General features: G+C 39.0%; 3 protein-coding genes across 3 annotated transcripts; 2 read left to right on the top strand and 1 right to left on the bottom strand.

The window, feature by feature from the left end:
- The first annotated feature begins 3,077 nt into the window (after positions 1 to 3,077).
- On the top strand, positions 3,078 to 4,339 carry LOC116177909. Its single transcript, XM_031497085.1, has 3 exons — positions 3,078 to 3,750; positions 3,816 to 3,925; positions 4,038 to 4,339. Exons 1-3 carry the CDS (start codon positions 3,602 to 3,604, stop codon positions 4,241 to 4,243), a joined length of 465 nt encoding a protein of 154 aa, XP_031352945.1. The 5' UTR covers positions 3,078 to 3,601; the 3' UTR covers positions 4,244 to 4,339.
- Positions 4,317 to 5,945, bottom strand: LOC116177906 (cilia- and flagella-associated protein 45-like). Its single transcript, XM_031497079.1, has one exon. The coding sequence runs from the start codon at positions 5,846 to 5,848 to the stop codon at positions 4,358 to 4,360; it is 1,491 nt and encodes a 496-aa protein (XP_031352939.1). The 5' UTR covers positions 5,849 to 5,945; the 3' UTR covers positions 4,317 to 4,357.
- A 3,678-nt stretch (positions 5,946 to 9,623) lies between these two features.
- On the top strand, positions 9,624 to 14,167 carry LOC116177905 (cilia- and flagella-associated protein 45-like). Its single transcript, XM_031497078.1, has 2 exons — positions 9,624 to 9,700; positions 12,606 to 14,167. Exon 2 carries the CDS (start codon positions 12,620 to 12,622, stop codon positions 14,165 to 14,167), a length of 1,548 nt encoding a protein of 515 aa, XP_031352938.1. The 5' UTR covers positions 9,624 to 9,700; positions 12,606 to 12,619.
- Positions 14,168 to 14,364: the final 197 nt, after the last annotated feature.

Below are 14,364 nucleotides of genomic sequence, written 5' to 3'. Positions count from 1 at the left end.
TAAGTTTAATGTTCTTACCCTCGTTTATACAGGGTGTCCCTAAAAGGTCTGTACAACGCGCTACCAGGGGTTCTTGGTATTAAAATAGGACGATTTAACCCAACTTACCTCTATCCAAAAGTGCTTCGGTAAGGCGCTATCTACCGCCAAAGATTTTTTTTAAAAAATCGTTATTTTTATTTTATCGGAAAATGGTTTTGCCGATTAAAATGAAATTCGGGATCTGAATGTCTAATGTAAAAAGGGTCTTTGTGATATCATCGTTTTGATTGTAGTTGCTATGTAGGTGGTAAAATACTGACCATCCACATCTGAAGAGGTCTAAAACTTTTTAACTACTATTTTGACGGTTCTGAATGTTTAGACACTGATAGACAGTTTACTTGCAAGCATTTTTTGTCTCTTGATGAATATCGCTATCTGTGATGGTTTACGAAAAAAAAAAATTTAGGCATGATGAATGGCATGCACCATATATGCGATTGTTCCTCAAAAAATCAAAAGATGGCTGTGAAATCTTAGAGTGTCGTAACGTTTGTTTGTTGTTTCTTAAACTTTAACAATTTACGTTTTTTTTTTGCGACCATTTCCACGACAGTATCCAAACACTAATAGCATATCAGTTAACTCTACGTTACTGTATTGAAAGGCCATATTACAATTTTAACAATGAAATTTTAAGTCTTCAAGCAAAATGTAAATTGTTAAAGTTGAAGAAACAACAAACAAACGTTACGCCACTCTGTTTCACAGCCATCTTCTGATTTTTTTAGGAACAATCGCATGTATGGTGCATGCCATTCATCATGCCTAAATTTTTTTTTTTCGTAAACCATCACAGATAGCGATATTCATCAAGAGACAAAAAATGCTTGCAAGTAAACTGTCTATCAGTGTCTAAAAATTCAGAACCGTCAAAATAGTAGTTAAAAACTTTAGACCTCTTCAGATGTGGATGGTCAGTATTTTACCACCTACATAGCAACTACAATCAAAACGATGATATCACAAAGACCCTTTTTACATTAGATATTCAGATCCCGAATTTCATTTTAATCGGCAAAACCATTTTCCGATAAAATAAAAATAACGATTTTTTTTTTAAATCTTTGGCGGTAGATAGCGCCTTACCGAAGCACTTTTGGATAGAGGTAAGTTGGGTTAAATCGTCCTATTTTGATACAAAGAACCCATGGTAGCGCGTTGTACAGACCTTTTAGGGACACCCTGTATAGCAATGTGTATAACGAAAGTTTAACAATACAAATCAACAAACGAATACATAAACGAACAGTAATATAACTAACTAGAACTAATTCAACAAACATAAAAATTTATTCATATTTAAATGTGGGATTAAAATTATGAACAAACATTTTAATTCAACAATCATATTNAAATTCAAAATTTAGCAATTAGATATTCCCTTGGGGCATTTCCAACGAGTCCCGTCTGTGCTCTCAACGTGGAAGCGAATATTCTCCCGCTTGCTCTTCGCCGAAAGCAGTTAATAGTTAACTATTACCTGAAAGTACATCAAAATGATAAACACCCAAATTATAGATTACTTACCGATGCAACTAGACCTACACGGTTATATAAATCGCAAGGTGAAAGAGCAAGACAATTCATGGAGGAGCTACAGTTACAAGAGGATAACATTGTAGATTTCACAAAGGTGGCTGTCAAGCACTGTGTAAATGAGCGCTGGCAGGAGCAATGGGCGCGGGCCGATACATCTTTGAGAAGAATTAAACCAAACCTAGGACCACTTTTTTTACTTGACGTGGAACGTCTGCACTCGACAAAGTTGTATCGGCTCCGTTTGGGACACACTGCTCTCACGCATAGTTATTTGCTGAAGGGTGAGGCACCATCTTTGTGTAATAGATGTGGTATCAATTTAACACCAGAGCACATACTTTGTGTTTGTGTAAGATACCAAAATGAGCGTGACCTATTTAAAATTAGTGTGATATGGGAAACAAATTTTGCTAGTCAGGATCGCTGTAGAGGTGTGTTGGGATTCATGCGAAGCATTGGAATTTTAAATGATCTGTGATAATCTGTGATATTATGCGAGGCATTGGATTTTTGAATGAAATGTGATATTCTGTGATATTAGTATGTATGTATGTTGCTTAGTTCTTGTTCGTTGTACTTGTCTATATCTGTGTAAAAAGTAATAAAAATGGGTGATAGGCAAATGGCCTCAGCAGCCGAAGCCTTAGGTGGGGTTTTAGTGGGTATTCGCAACAAATGGGAGAGCCCCACACTACTCTGGAACTTCCTTCCTTCTAGAGTGTGCATAAGGAGCATTTCCCCACCTATACACAAAAAAAAAATAAAATAAAATAAAATATCTACGCAGTATGTAGTAGATACAATCAGTCCTCACCCTCGCTCTCCGCCCGGAATGGTCATAGTATTATTTTACATATACGCTGAACATGAATCGAAAATATTCCATTGGAGCTTCACTGGCGGTAGTCTAATACAGAACGTCCGAATAAAATGGTGCCGTAGAAATATATGCATAAACAAAAAGTAGTCAGAAGGGCAACTAAGAGGGCACAAAATAGTAAGTAGGTGTATAAATTTTAATAATTATTTTCAGATATTTTTGCTTGCCCTTGACAGAAATAATCAAAACAATGCAATGGATATGAACAAATATAAAGAAAAACTAAAGCAAACGGATTATGTACCTACTTACCTTCAGCCAAAGTAAGTGCCAAAGATACATCGAAATTCATTTGATGGTGGTAGTCAGTAGTGGCTTATAAAGTTAAGAACATGAGTAAGAGATAGTATTATTATTATTATTATTATTTTTTTTTTTTTTTTTTTTTTTTTGTAGGGTTCAACTACTAAGGTCATATCCCCTTTAATTCACTAAGCATATTATATATCAGCGTATATATTAATCATTTTCAAAAATCTCACCATCTTCATTGCATTTTCAGGGTTTATAAAATTGTCGATGTAGTTGGGCAGTATACCGTTTATCAATCGCTCGTTATTGTATAGTGGGCAATGGCTTATAATATGAGTAACCGTGATGGCCGTATTGCAGTGATTACATTGTCTTGGTACAGTATTCTTTAGCAGATGTTCGTGTGTGACCTTAGTGTGTCCTATCCTCAGACGGTGCATTTTCACGTTGTCCTCTCTCGAAGCATCTTGTAGCGTGTATAGTGTCGTTGGAATAGGTTTTATCTGCGACAGGTGAGTATTTACCTGTGCCCATTTTTCTTGCCATTCTGCAACATATTGCTCTTTTAGGTGTCTTCTGATGTCACTTGCCACCATGAAATTTACATCTGTCTGCTGGTTCGATATCGCTCTACGAGCGGCCTGGTCTGCTTGTTCGTTGCCAAAGATACCAACGTGGCTAGGGACCCAAATAAATTCGAGTGATTTACCTTGCTCCGAAATACGATGTATAGCAGACTGTAGCATGATGTTCATCGGATCTGTGTTGTAGATTTTCTTTAGCCCATTTAGGATATTCATACAGTCCGTAACAACTAAAAATCGGTTGTTTTCCATCATTGAACAGTATAGCACAGCCTGCCATAGGGCATACTGCTCTGCAAAGATGGGCGAAGAGTTTGTATTCAAGCTCCACTCGTATGCTACGCCCTCGGTGACTATAGCACTTCCCACCCCATACGCGTTCTTGGACCCATCCGTGTACACAGGTTGGTATGAGGGATATTCGTTAAGGAGGTTCTCGTATGCCTGCAGGTAAGTGGGTTGTTTTGTAATCTCTTTTTTGTAGCGCATTAGATCTTTTCTTATTTTTATTTCAGGTACCTTCCACGGGACAGTGTCCAGCATCATTTCATGGAGCGGCGCTGGAGGGACTATTCGGCGTTGCTCGAGATGTTCCTGGAATCTGATACAGGCAGGGCGGGTAATGGTAGGTTTCAGTCTGTACAACTGCATGTCTATGTTGAGTATCACCCTATTAGGATGTAATGGCAATGATGAAATTTTAGTCATATAGCTTGCAATTAGTTGTTTTCTTCTAGTGTCCAAGGGCGGTACTCCCGACTCACAATATAAGCTGTTCGTCGGACTGGTAGGAAAAGCTCCAAGACAGTACCTTATGGCTGTATTATGTATGCTGTTCAAGGTTGCAAGTGTCGATTTACGCGCGGACGAATACACTATGAACTCATCCCTTACTATTACGAGATTTAATCCTGCAATGCTTTCACTGAGAAAATTTCTATAACACAAATTTACTAACAAACATCTAAAAAGGAACATCATCGTCACATAATGCAGTTGGGCAAATCTACCTGCAGTGCAAATATTGACAAATACTAATAAATCTAGATAAACGGTCCTACTTGACTTTCAATTGACGCTCAATATCGGAAACGAAATTTTCCGGTACATTATTTTCCCTCATCTTTTGAACTTTCCGTTTAATAACGTTTTGTATGTTGATATTTCGAACCTCCTGTTCCATTCTCAAGGTATCTCCCTCTTGGAACTTTTGCTTAATTTGCAGTATCTTCTCTTTTTCCTTTTCGTTAATTTGCATCAGAAGTTCTTTGCGATGACGAATCGCAGCCTCTTTCTTCTCCCTCTTCTGTTGCAAGTCCTTTTCGAACAATTCCTGCTGCACGCGCGCAACTTTGTGAAACTCCTCTTCCTCTTTTTGAATCTCTATCGCTTGAAGCTTTCGGAGGTCTTCCATTTGGATTGCACGAGCCTTCTTAAGCGCGTCATCCATCTCTTTCTTTCTCCGAGCCTCTGCCTTTTGTTTCTCCCTCCATTGACGTTCGTACTCCTCCTGCCGGCGAAGAGCTTGAACTTCATCGTCCGCGGCCTGGGCCTGTTGCGCCTTCAGTTGGGCGTCTCGCAGACGAGCAATTTCGCGCTCTTTGGCCGCCTTAATTTCGGCCAGCTCCGCATCGCGGGCGGCCTGAGCTTCGGCTTTCTTGCGCGTGAACTCCTCTATACGCAAATTCGCGATGCGTTCCTCTTCTTTTTGAACTATTTTGAAGTGCTCGATCTTGGCGTTCGATTCGGCCAGGTCCTCTCGTATTTTCTTTTGCGCCAAATGCGTCTGCCGTATCTTCTCTGCGTCGTCTTGCTGCATCCTGATCATGGCCTTATTTATGTTCCGACATTCTTCTTCTTTGCGTTCCTCCTCCAGTAATTTCTGCACCTGGTTTTCGGAGATTTGCTGGGAGATAGCTTGCGCGTTCCGTTGACCCAGTTCCCTGCGGTATCGTTTCCGTTCTTCCTCCTCTTTCAGCTTCTTTTGGCGTTCCTGCTCCATCATACTATCAAGGCGACGTTCCTCTTCGTCCAGCTCTCTCTTCATCAAATCTTTTTCGACAAGTTGCTGTTGCCTGACGGCCAAACACTTAGCGGCTAGAATCATACTGGACGCGTTCTTCACCTCGTCCTCCTGTTCTTGCCGTAATTCATACGCACGTTGCAGGACGTACTGGTTTTTTTCTGCAGCCGCTCCTTCTTCCTTAGCCAATTTCGAATCCGGTTTCGCTCTTTGCTCTAGCTGCGATTTTTTTAACGATTCTTTACGCCTTTCGCAATCGGTTTGTATCTGAAGTTTCCTTTGCTGCGCTTCCTCTATCATGGCAAGTTTGTCCTTCTGAGTAAGTACATAGGCTGCTTTCTGTAACCTTTTGAATTCCGTGCTTGGCCATATCCCGGGTGTCTTAATGGGTTCGCGACTAGGTATAATTAGTTTCCTTATTTGATTTTTGCCAAATACCTGGATTACGGATTTATCTTGTAACTTGATGTGATTACATCTATGGTCGTTGACGTCCGCTTTACCATTTTTTTTAATCGAATGCATTCCAACAGTAAAAAATGTAAAAAAATACAACACAAAATGAAACACAAGTATTACAAAAAAAAGTAGTGATTAAACTGACATACCTACTGACAGAACTTTGACGTGGCCTGATGTTCCAAAAAAAAGAGATATGTGAGACACAGCCGTCTATACCTATAAAATTTACAAGCCATGCTGAGAAGTTTGGCAACGTTGTCCGAAAGTCAATCGGAGGGCCGATAAAAGTTTTAATCTTGTTGCTCTTGAAAAATTGCATTTTCTCTTCTGTGTTTCGGCTTGGTGGTTTTAATACCGAAGAAAGATACTTAGGCAGCTTACAGTTGTACATAATATATTTTATTCGTTTAGAAAAATGGATAGGTAATAACATTTTTATTTGACTTTAAAATTCGGAACGCTGTAAATTGGTAACTGCATCATAATGTGTTTTCCATGAGATCTTCTAAATTGGTGAACTTCTGTCGAAAGAGGTCGAGGATGAAGCACACGCTTGGGCACTTAATTTCAGCAAAAGGGCGTTAAAGTCGCTGTGCATCAGCGAGGTTTTATAACCGACTTCCGGGTGCGATTCGGAATGGCAGACTGTAAACTGGTCGCTACTCCAGTGGGTGTAGGTACGAAGCTTTTAAAGAGGGGGCCCCGTAGACTTCAAATTCCTGAACCGTGAACTCCTGGGAATAAGTCAGAAGGTTCCTACAGAAAATCGACTTGACATGTCCGTGCGAGAATACCTACTACTTGGGTTTTTGTCCGGCGATACCGGGCGACCACGTAGTGAGCTTGTGTATATACTTGAATAAATACAAATGCTTGTGTCCAGTAATGAGTAACCTGGTTTAGAGGTTATGACAACAAATCGATTTATTTCGTTTAGCAACTTCCCTGACTAATAATTTCTGTTGATTCAATACGAAGTAGCGCAAATCGTCGCAATTAAAACAGGTAAATAGGATTCTTACATTCAGAATACCTACACCTGAAATCTGTTAAGTTGAATTCGGAAATCGGCCCTACCTGCAGTGTTGCCATAATTCTCAGAACGGCTTGTAAATATAGATGGTTGTGTATGAGACTACCTTAGATCATATACATAGATATAACCTCCCATTTACTTTCAGTAAGGAGAATCTGTAATCATTTTGCACCGTAAGAAGTGAGATGTCCCAACCTTAGCAACATCCTGTGAATATGATTGGTAATACGAAGCACCCTATACATCATGTTAGTTACAAAAAGCTGCCAACCGAAATCTGGTGGGATTATAGAAAAAAGAAAGAGAGCGAAGATGAGATCGGATGAGATGAATGGAATTTCTCGGAAGACGACATGTGTTTGCCATTTTCAACACCTGCACTCTTAGTTTTCCTAGAAATGCGTGAAATGCAGGCAATGGCCGTTTCTCGAGGTGTGAAGGGATCAAGTGACAGCGTCGCTTGGGGAAGTTAATAAATGAATAAATACGACGTAGAGAATGTGTTCAGCGTCTTTTTCTTGTCTTTTTGTTATTTTGTTTATTGGGAATCGAGTTATTCTAGTTTATACGGGCCTTGGTGAACCAAACACTAACATGTTCACTCATTCCGAAACCAAACAACTCTAGCACACGTCTACAGGCACCCCACTGGGCGTGGGTAATCCTACCGTCCGGCGAGGCAAATTTAATATCTCTTAGTTTTGACTGATGTATGTGTTGTAATACCTGTGGAATGGCTCGATTCCATTTTGGTTAATCATAGCGTGTACCTAGTATTTACCCCTGGTTGTGCTAAATAGTTTTACTTTCAGGAGGGCCCCAAAACTGCTGTAGTACATTAGGTGATATCTGTAGGCTTTGACATGTACGTTTTTACTGCGACGGAGAGTTTCTAGGGTACGATCTTCTCTCGCGAGTCCTAGGGGATCGTGCCATTTGGCTTTAACAGGCTTTGGCCCCATCCAAATTGATATTAGTTTCAATATAATTTCAATCAGCTATTACTTTTGGTGTTCCTTACCCATAATCATAAAACGCCTTCAGCTCCTGCTTAGAACCAAGTTAACTACACAACGTAGGTGTCCTACATGACGATCAAGATCTTAGTGCACTCGGAGTGGCCACCGAGTGACAAATTCTCGCGGGAAACTTAAGCGAGAATATAAATAGGCAGCCATGTTAGTTTGGCGTCCCGCTACTACAGAATATGGTCAAATATTTCGGTGTGACTTGATATTGGCGTTAGCCCGCCAAGATAGTAGGAGGCTTAAGAGGCGCTTTCTTTCGATGATCCAAACGCGTTTGGATTGTCAAATCACGTTCTTTCGAAGTCGTGAACAAACTGAACATAAAAGTTTTATGATCACGAATTCCTAACCTATAAATGCAAGGATATATTTGCTCAAATGTTAGGTTAGTCAATATTTGTAACTGAAGAGGAGCATAATCGTGCAACTACTTCCACTTGTATTTAAATTATTTTCATAATCCAAACAAAAAATATGTAATTCGTATGCAAAAGTGTACTATGTAAACTTAACCATACTTTGATTTAAATTCGCGTGTTCTTTCGTAAAACGTGATCCTACGAATCAGTGCGGAATCGCGATCTTGAAATCATGATTGCGAAGTAGCCGAAAGAAAGCGCCTATGATCATTACAGTAGAACACCGTACATGCGCAATGCGCAATAATATCCGAATGTAAACAGCTGAAAACCATAGGCGGTTCAAGAATAGGGGTCTAAATCACAAATCATATATATTATGTGATATATATTATGTGATATACCCAGGTTTATCATATCATATCAGTTTACCAGGTATACATGATATGAGCCTTAAAAAGATATATCCCTGTAAATACAATGAATACGAAGCGGTAGTAAAATTGAAACAGTATGAATGTAAAATAAATTTACGGAAAAGCTCAATATTTAATACTTATCTACGAACAGTAAAAATGCAAAAGGCAAAAGATTTTGTTTCATAGCGCGTTTTCCATTTATCTAAACGTCCATTTCGAGTAGAGACAAACTGGACCATCGGAAAAATATGGGACCGGTGTCAATATTCAATTTTTTTAAGAGCGCTTCTTTTGAGATAAGGCGCAGCTCAATCAGGCGGGTTTTAAAGTTTTAAAGGTAAATCGTTAATTATGCTTATTTAATTGAGTACATCTCAACTCCAATATTCGTTAAGCTATAAGTTAATTTAAGCCCAAACGGCGATGTCAAGAATTCAAGATAGCACATTGCTTATCGGTGCTGTACGGCCCTCGATAAAATCGATTGTTAATTGCCTAACGAAGCTGAAATCTTAGCATCGACGTCATTTTCCCTATGCGGAAGGGCTGTCGGATGCTACAAACCTAATGATTTGTATTGTTATTTTGCTGTATCTTCCAAATTTTTTGCAGTGCGACATGTTCACAATTACAATTTCTTGAAATTTTCTTGAAACCTTTAATTTGGTTTGGACTCGCCTTATTTCCAAAGTTGTTCAGTTTTCTATTTAGTGGCGGCCATGAATCCCAATTACAGACTTTTTTCCAAGTGCTGGCCATAAAATCCTCCAATCGATCTGTATAACTCGATGCTACTTGGTCGCAGACAACGTATGATCTTTTCAGCTGTTAGAAGCTCATTGAATAACCCTTCTACAAGATTGCCAAATAGTAATCAAATCTGCTGTCATCAAACACCCTCCGTGTGCATTAAATTAGAGGCGATCTACATTTATTTTTACTCATAGCAACTGTAACTAAGTTACCAAACATTTGTAGAAGGGGGAATCGGGTTGTCATGAATATAATTGTGATACCTTAAACCATATTTTCTTTACATTTAAACTGTGTTTAATTATTATTGTTAAATTAAGGTAAGTATAAACATTTTTGGTATTTCTAAGCAAAACTATTATTAATGTAAAAAATTTTTATTTCTTGCCAAAATCTTTGCTTCGCTCCTCTCGAAAATTTTTAGTAACAGCTGCATTAGCCTGTCGATTTTCATTTTACTTTGTGCTCTTGCTTCTCACATTTTCTGTAACGGTACCGTATAGCTACCTATAACAAACAACTATGTAGTAGTTACTTATACGTTGTCTCTGCCGGTACCCCATCACTCTTTCAGTGTAGAGGTGGCTGATCTATAATTTTCTCTGTATTTCCTCTGCAAGTACCGATTGCCTCTTTCTTCTATTGTTATTTATCGCTTTATATTCAGTTTTAATTTATCGTCTTTTGTGCTTTCGTATTTAAATTGTTCGTTTGCCATTCCCATTACTGGTAATGTTCTCCACATCTCTACAGGGTGTTTTTTTGGGAGCTTTAGTTTCCGGGAAAGTGTAATAGGTATGTTTTTGAAACTTTTACTTAGGAGATACTCTGAAGACCGAATCGATGTAAAATATTTTCAAAATAGTCGCACATCCGGAAATACCGGAAGTAGCTTGTAACTTCTTTATTTTAAATAGCAACATTTTTTATTGCATTTTTGTATTCTACGTGAAATTTCAGTTATTTTGATACCCATATGTCGATATCTGCCATTTATGGTTTTTAATAAAGTCACTATATGTATATAGAAAGTACCGCAATCCATTGGGCTCATGTGTTAGAGAGAGAACGCATGATTTTTGCCCAAAAATGGCGGAAGTTACCAGATTTACCGAATTACCGGATTTAGTCGAGGACAAATCAATTAAACGTGCTGGTGTCGCTTTTTGCTACAAAGGACTATTGTTTTCACTTGTTCCGGCCCTTGTGTAACAATAACAGAAAAGGGATTAATCTCACTAGTAATAAAAAATAAACTGGTCTTAAACACAAACATTGGAACAAACATTCATAAAAGTGTACGATCTTACGTGGTGGAAATGTCTCTTTTATGTTATAGGTACGTAATACAAAAAACATTTTAAAGTTAGCTCTGTGGTAATTAAAAACCTTGTTCATCGCAATCCATAATAATATATTCATTCTATATTTCATCCTTTATTTATTTTTCTTTTACTACTTCTCACCGTGATTTCCACATTCTGTGTGGGATCTTTGGTTTTATTTGTAGCGTCTTCTATTGTTTGTTTGTTTGTACAGATTTTTCCGACTTACGTCCGTTACTTTTTGATTTTTTCACAAATGTTGTCCTTGATCACGTGATCACCTTTTTATTTTCCGGTGGCCATTCCATTATCATGTACTGTGCGTCGGTGTATGAGGTTCTCGTCATTCCTCACAATTTATTAGTCTCCTCACAATTTATTAGTTCCAATTTAGTTTACTTATGAGAAAAATGACCAATATTTAATTCCGCACTATGTAATGTTCAGAATAACTCTTATAACTCAAGGTTCTGACAGCCCACAAAAGCGCGAATTAACTGTCTTTAACCTACTTACTGGTTGCCGTTTTATTTATAATGTCAATAGCACCTCGTGTAAACAAATTAGGTGCACAACTTAAGTTAATAAACTGGTTTTTTAACGTAATTTGCCACTATAAATCTAGCGCAGTGAAACATGTTGCACCTTGGACCCCAACCCTTTCGTGGTAACAATTTATTTAAATGTGAGCACTTTAATCTGATAATGCACCGAAACGAAAATGTTCACTCGCGTATTAATACGGTAACAATTCGCAATATTCCACACATTTGTTACACAATTTGATAAACTCTTCCGAATTAGGTACTTCAAGAAATTAAGCTTAAGATACCGGCCTTTTTTTCTTACATACACCATTTGGTTAACTTGTAATGTCGACTGGTAACACATTTACAATGCACCCAGCACTAAATACCGTCGAATTTACTGTACATTTTTCGCTTGAAATCCTTCAACTTTTGCAATATAATATCACGTACGACTGCGCAGCTGTCAAATCTTTTCGTAAACCTCGACTTTCGGTTCGAACCTTATATTTACAATGAAATTTTACGCAATCGATCAGAAATGGCGTACACATCCTTGATAGCTTGGCAGATCTGGCGATCTATAAATTTTTGCGTTTCCATTACGTAGTTGTGACTCGAAGGTTTGGTTACGAATGCCGCTCTGCCACAAAATTTTTCATAGTTTATTCGCCGATTTGAAAAACCGAAACAGCCCTCCGGAGAAACCGGCTTCGGCTGCGTTTTTTCTGCATGGGTAAATATAGCGGAGAGTACCCCTTTTATGCTCCGTGGTGATGATTTTTAGAACCGGCAACACTGTAACATTTCGACTTTTATCCGCTTGAACCCTCGCCCTGATCTTAACTCGCTTTATTTTCTCGAATATTAGTTCTGTTCTGTTTCCTTATGAAGCGGTACACGTATAAAATTTCCTATACCGGTAATGTTCGATGATATAACATGTTAATACTCTTATTCAAAAAAATTATTCAAAAAAAATTAGTATAATTAGATCAATAACGTTAATCCAAATATCCTACATCAAAATAAAACAATTGAACGTGTACGTTTCTTATTAAACCTTGACAAAACGAAATCAGCAGTAAAATGGTTTTCATCGCAATGAATGTTCAAAATGTGATTATCAAATGAGCCTAACGAAAGTGTGCATTGCTATTATTATTTGTTTTCTGAAGTAAAAGCAATGGAATGCTATCTTATTATGGGAAATAAAATGTTAAACAACAATCATATAGTACAATTTTGTATACTATATTCCATACATAATGGGCACCCTGTACATATATGTATCTCAAAGTTACTTGATCATGTTTCCAGGAAACCTCATTAAATATTCTGACATATTTGTCAACTTGTGTGATTTTTTTCAGCAAGAAATTCACAAATGCCTTCCGAATTGCCCACAAAATCTAGAAAGGTGCGATTCGATAATGGAGCGCATACCACGTCAGAGTGTAATCACAAGATTGGCGGAAAATACATACACCATAAGCCTTCGCGGGCGTCGGAAGGCAAAGAAGTTACGAAAGTAGTGAACGGAACCGGGCTACGCGAATTGATCGTACCTTGCCCAGATCCCCTGGAACCCCCCGTAATCTGGCCCATTTCCGAATTCAATAGATTAAAGGCTCAATCACGTGTGTGGACCAAGGAAGACAAACTGCAACTAATCGAAGAGGCTCAGAGAAAAAATGAAGCGAGAAGAATCGAAAGCGAGAAGCGGGTGGAACAGTTGAGGAAGGCGCAATTGGAACAGCGCGCGAAACCTGGCTCCAAATTGTTTACGAACGAAGCGGATGCCGCAGATAAAAACTTGTACGTGCTTCAGCGCGCTTTTGAACTACGCCAAGAGCAGGAGGACGAAGTTAAGAACGCGAACGGAATCATTTTGGCGGCCAAATGTTTGGCAATTCGAAAAGCACAAATTGTCGAGAAGGAGTTACTGCATAAAGAACTCACTGAAGAAGAGCGCCGATTGGACGGCATGATGGAACAAGAACGACAAAAAGCTTTAAAAGCCGAGGAAGAACGAAAGGCACTGAGGCACGTCATTAACAAAAGGCACGTCGACGGTCTCTCGCAGCAGATTCGTGGGAACGAGGTTCAGAGAATGATTGAAGTAGAAAACAAGGAGGAAGAGAGTCGCAAAATTAACAAGGCAATGATCGCAATGCAACGCGAAGACGCCGAGAACTTGCGAAGAAAGAAATTAGAACAGGCCAAGGTGAGGGAAGAACTTCGTTTGGCCAACGAGAATATCGCTCAGTTCCGAATTTTACAAAAAGAAGAAGAACGCATAGCCACCTTACGAGTGCAGGAGTTCATGCGTAAAAAAGCGGAGCGCGAAGCGGCGCGTGACGCCGAGTTAGCCGAAATTCAAGCGGAGAAGAATCGCGAATTGTCACGATTGCAAGCGGCACAGCAAAAGGCGATGGACGAGCAGTCCGCCAAAGATGAACTGAACGCGCTGCGCACGCAGGAGGAAGTCGAACGCGAATGGAGGGAAAAAGAAAGAAAAGCTGCCGCCAAGCGGAAAGAGCAATTGGAGAATTTGAGGATCGGCAGGGAGCGCCAGGTCGAAGATATTCGCAGAACTCAAGCTTTAGAAATCCAAAAAGATCGAGAGGAGTTCTCAAAAATCGTTAGGGTGCAAAAGGAATTGTACGAAAAGGATTTGGAGAAACGGCGACGCATTAAAGAGGCCGCGATGCACCATCGCAAGGATTTGCTTAAGCAGGTGAACGAAAAGGAGTGCGAACGAATTGAACAGCTGAAGGAGAAGTTTAAGGAGGGCAAGGCTTTGCTGCTCGAAAAGGAAGTGCGCGAGTTAAATATACGCGGTGTAATTGAAAAGAAAATTAAGCGGATGAGAGACAATAACGTTCCAGAAGGAGTTGTTAGAGACATTGAGCGCCAGCTCAAATTAGGATAAGATGATATTGTTTATTTTTTATTTATTGTATAAACTGTGAAAAATATACCTTATATTGTTATTATCTGTTCCTACAGGTTTGCAAAACATGTGCATGCAGACCACCATTGCGTATTCTTGACTCTGTCGTTGGTCCATCAAACTAGCTATGTGTTTCACTTTAGATAGAAATCTAGTTTAACAGAAATGTGTCATAG

This window comes from Photinus pyralis, unplaced genomic scaffold (assembly GCF_008802855.1).
Source record: "Photinus pyralis isolate 1611_PpyrPB1 unplaced genomic scaffold, Ppyr1.3 Ppyr1.4_LG8, whole genome shotgun sequence".
Taxonomy (NCBI): domain Eukaryota; kingdom Metazoa; phylum Arthropoda; class Insecta; order Coleoptera; family Lampyridae; genus Photinus; species Photinus pyralis.
The sequence above is the reverse complement of the archived record's forward strand: the minus strand, read 5'-3'. Positions and strand labels throughout refer to the sequence as shown.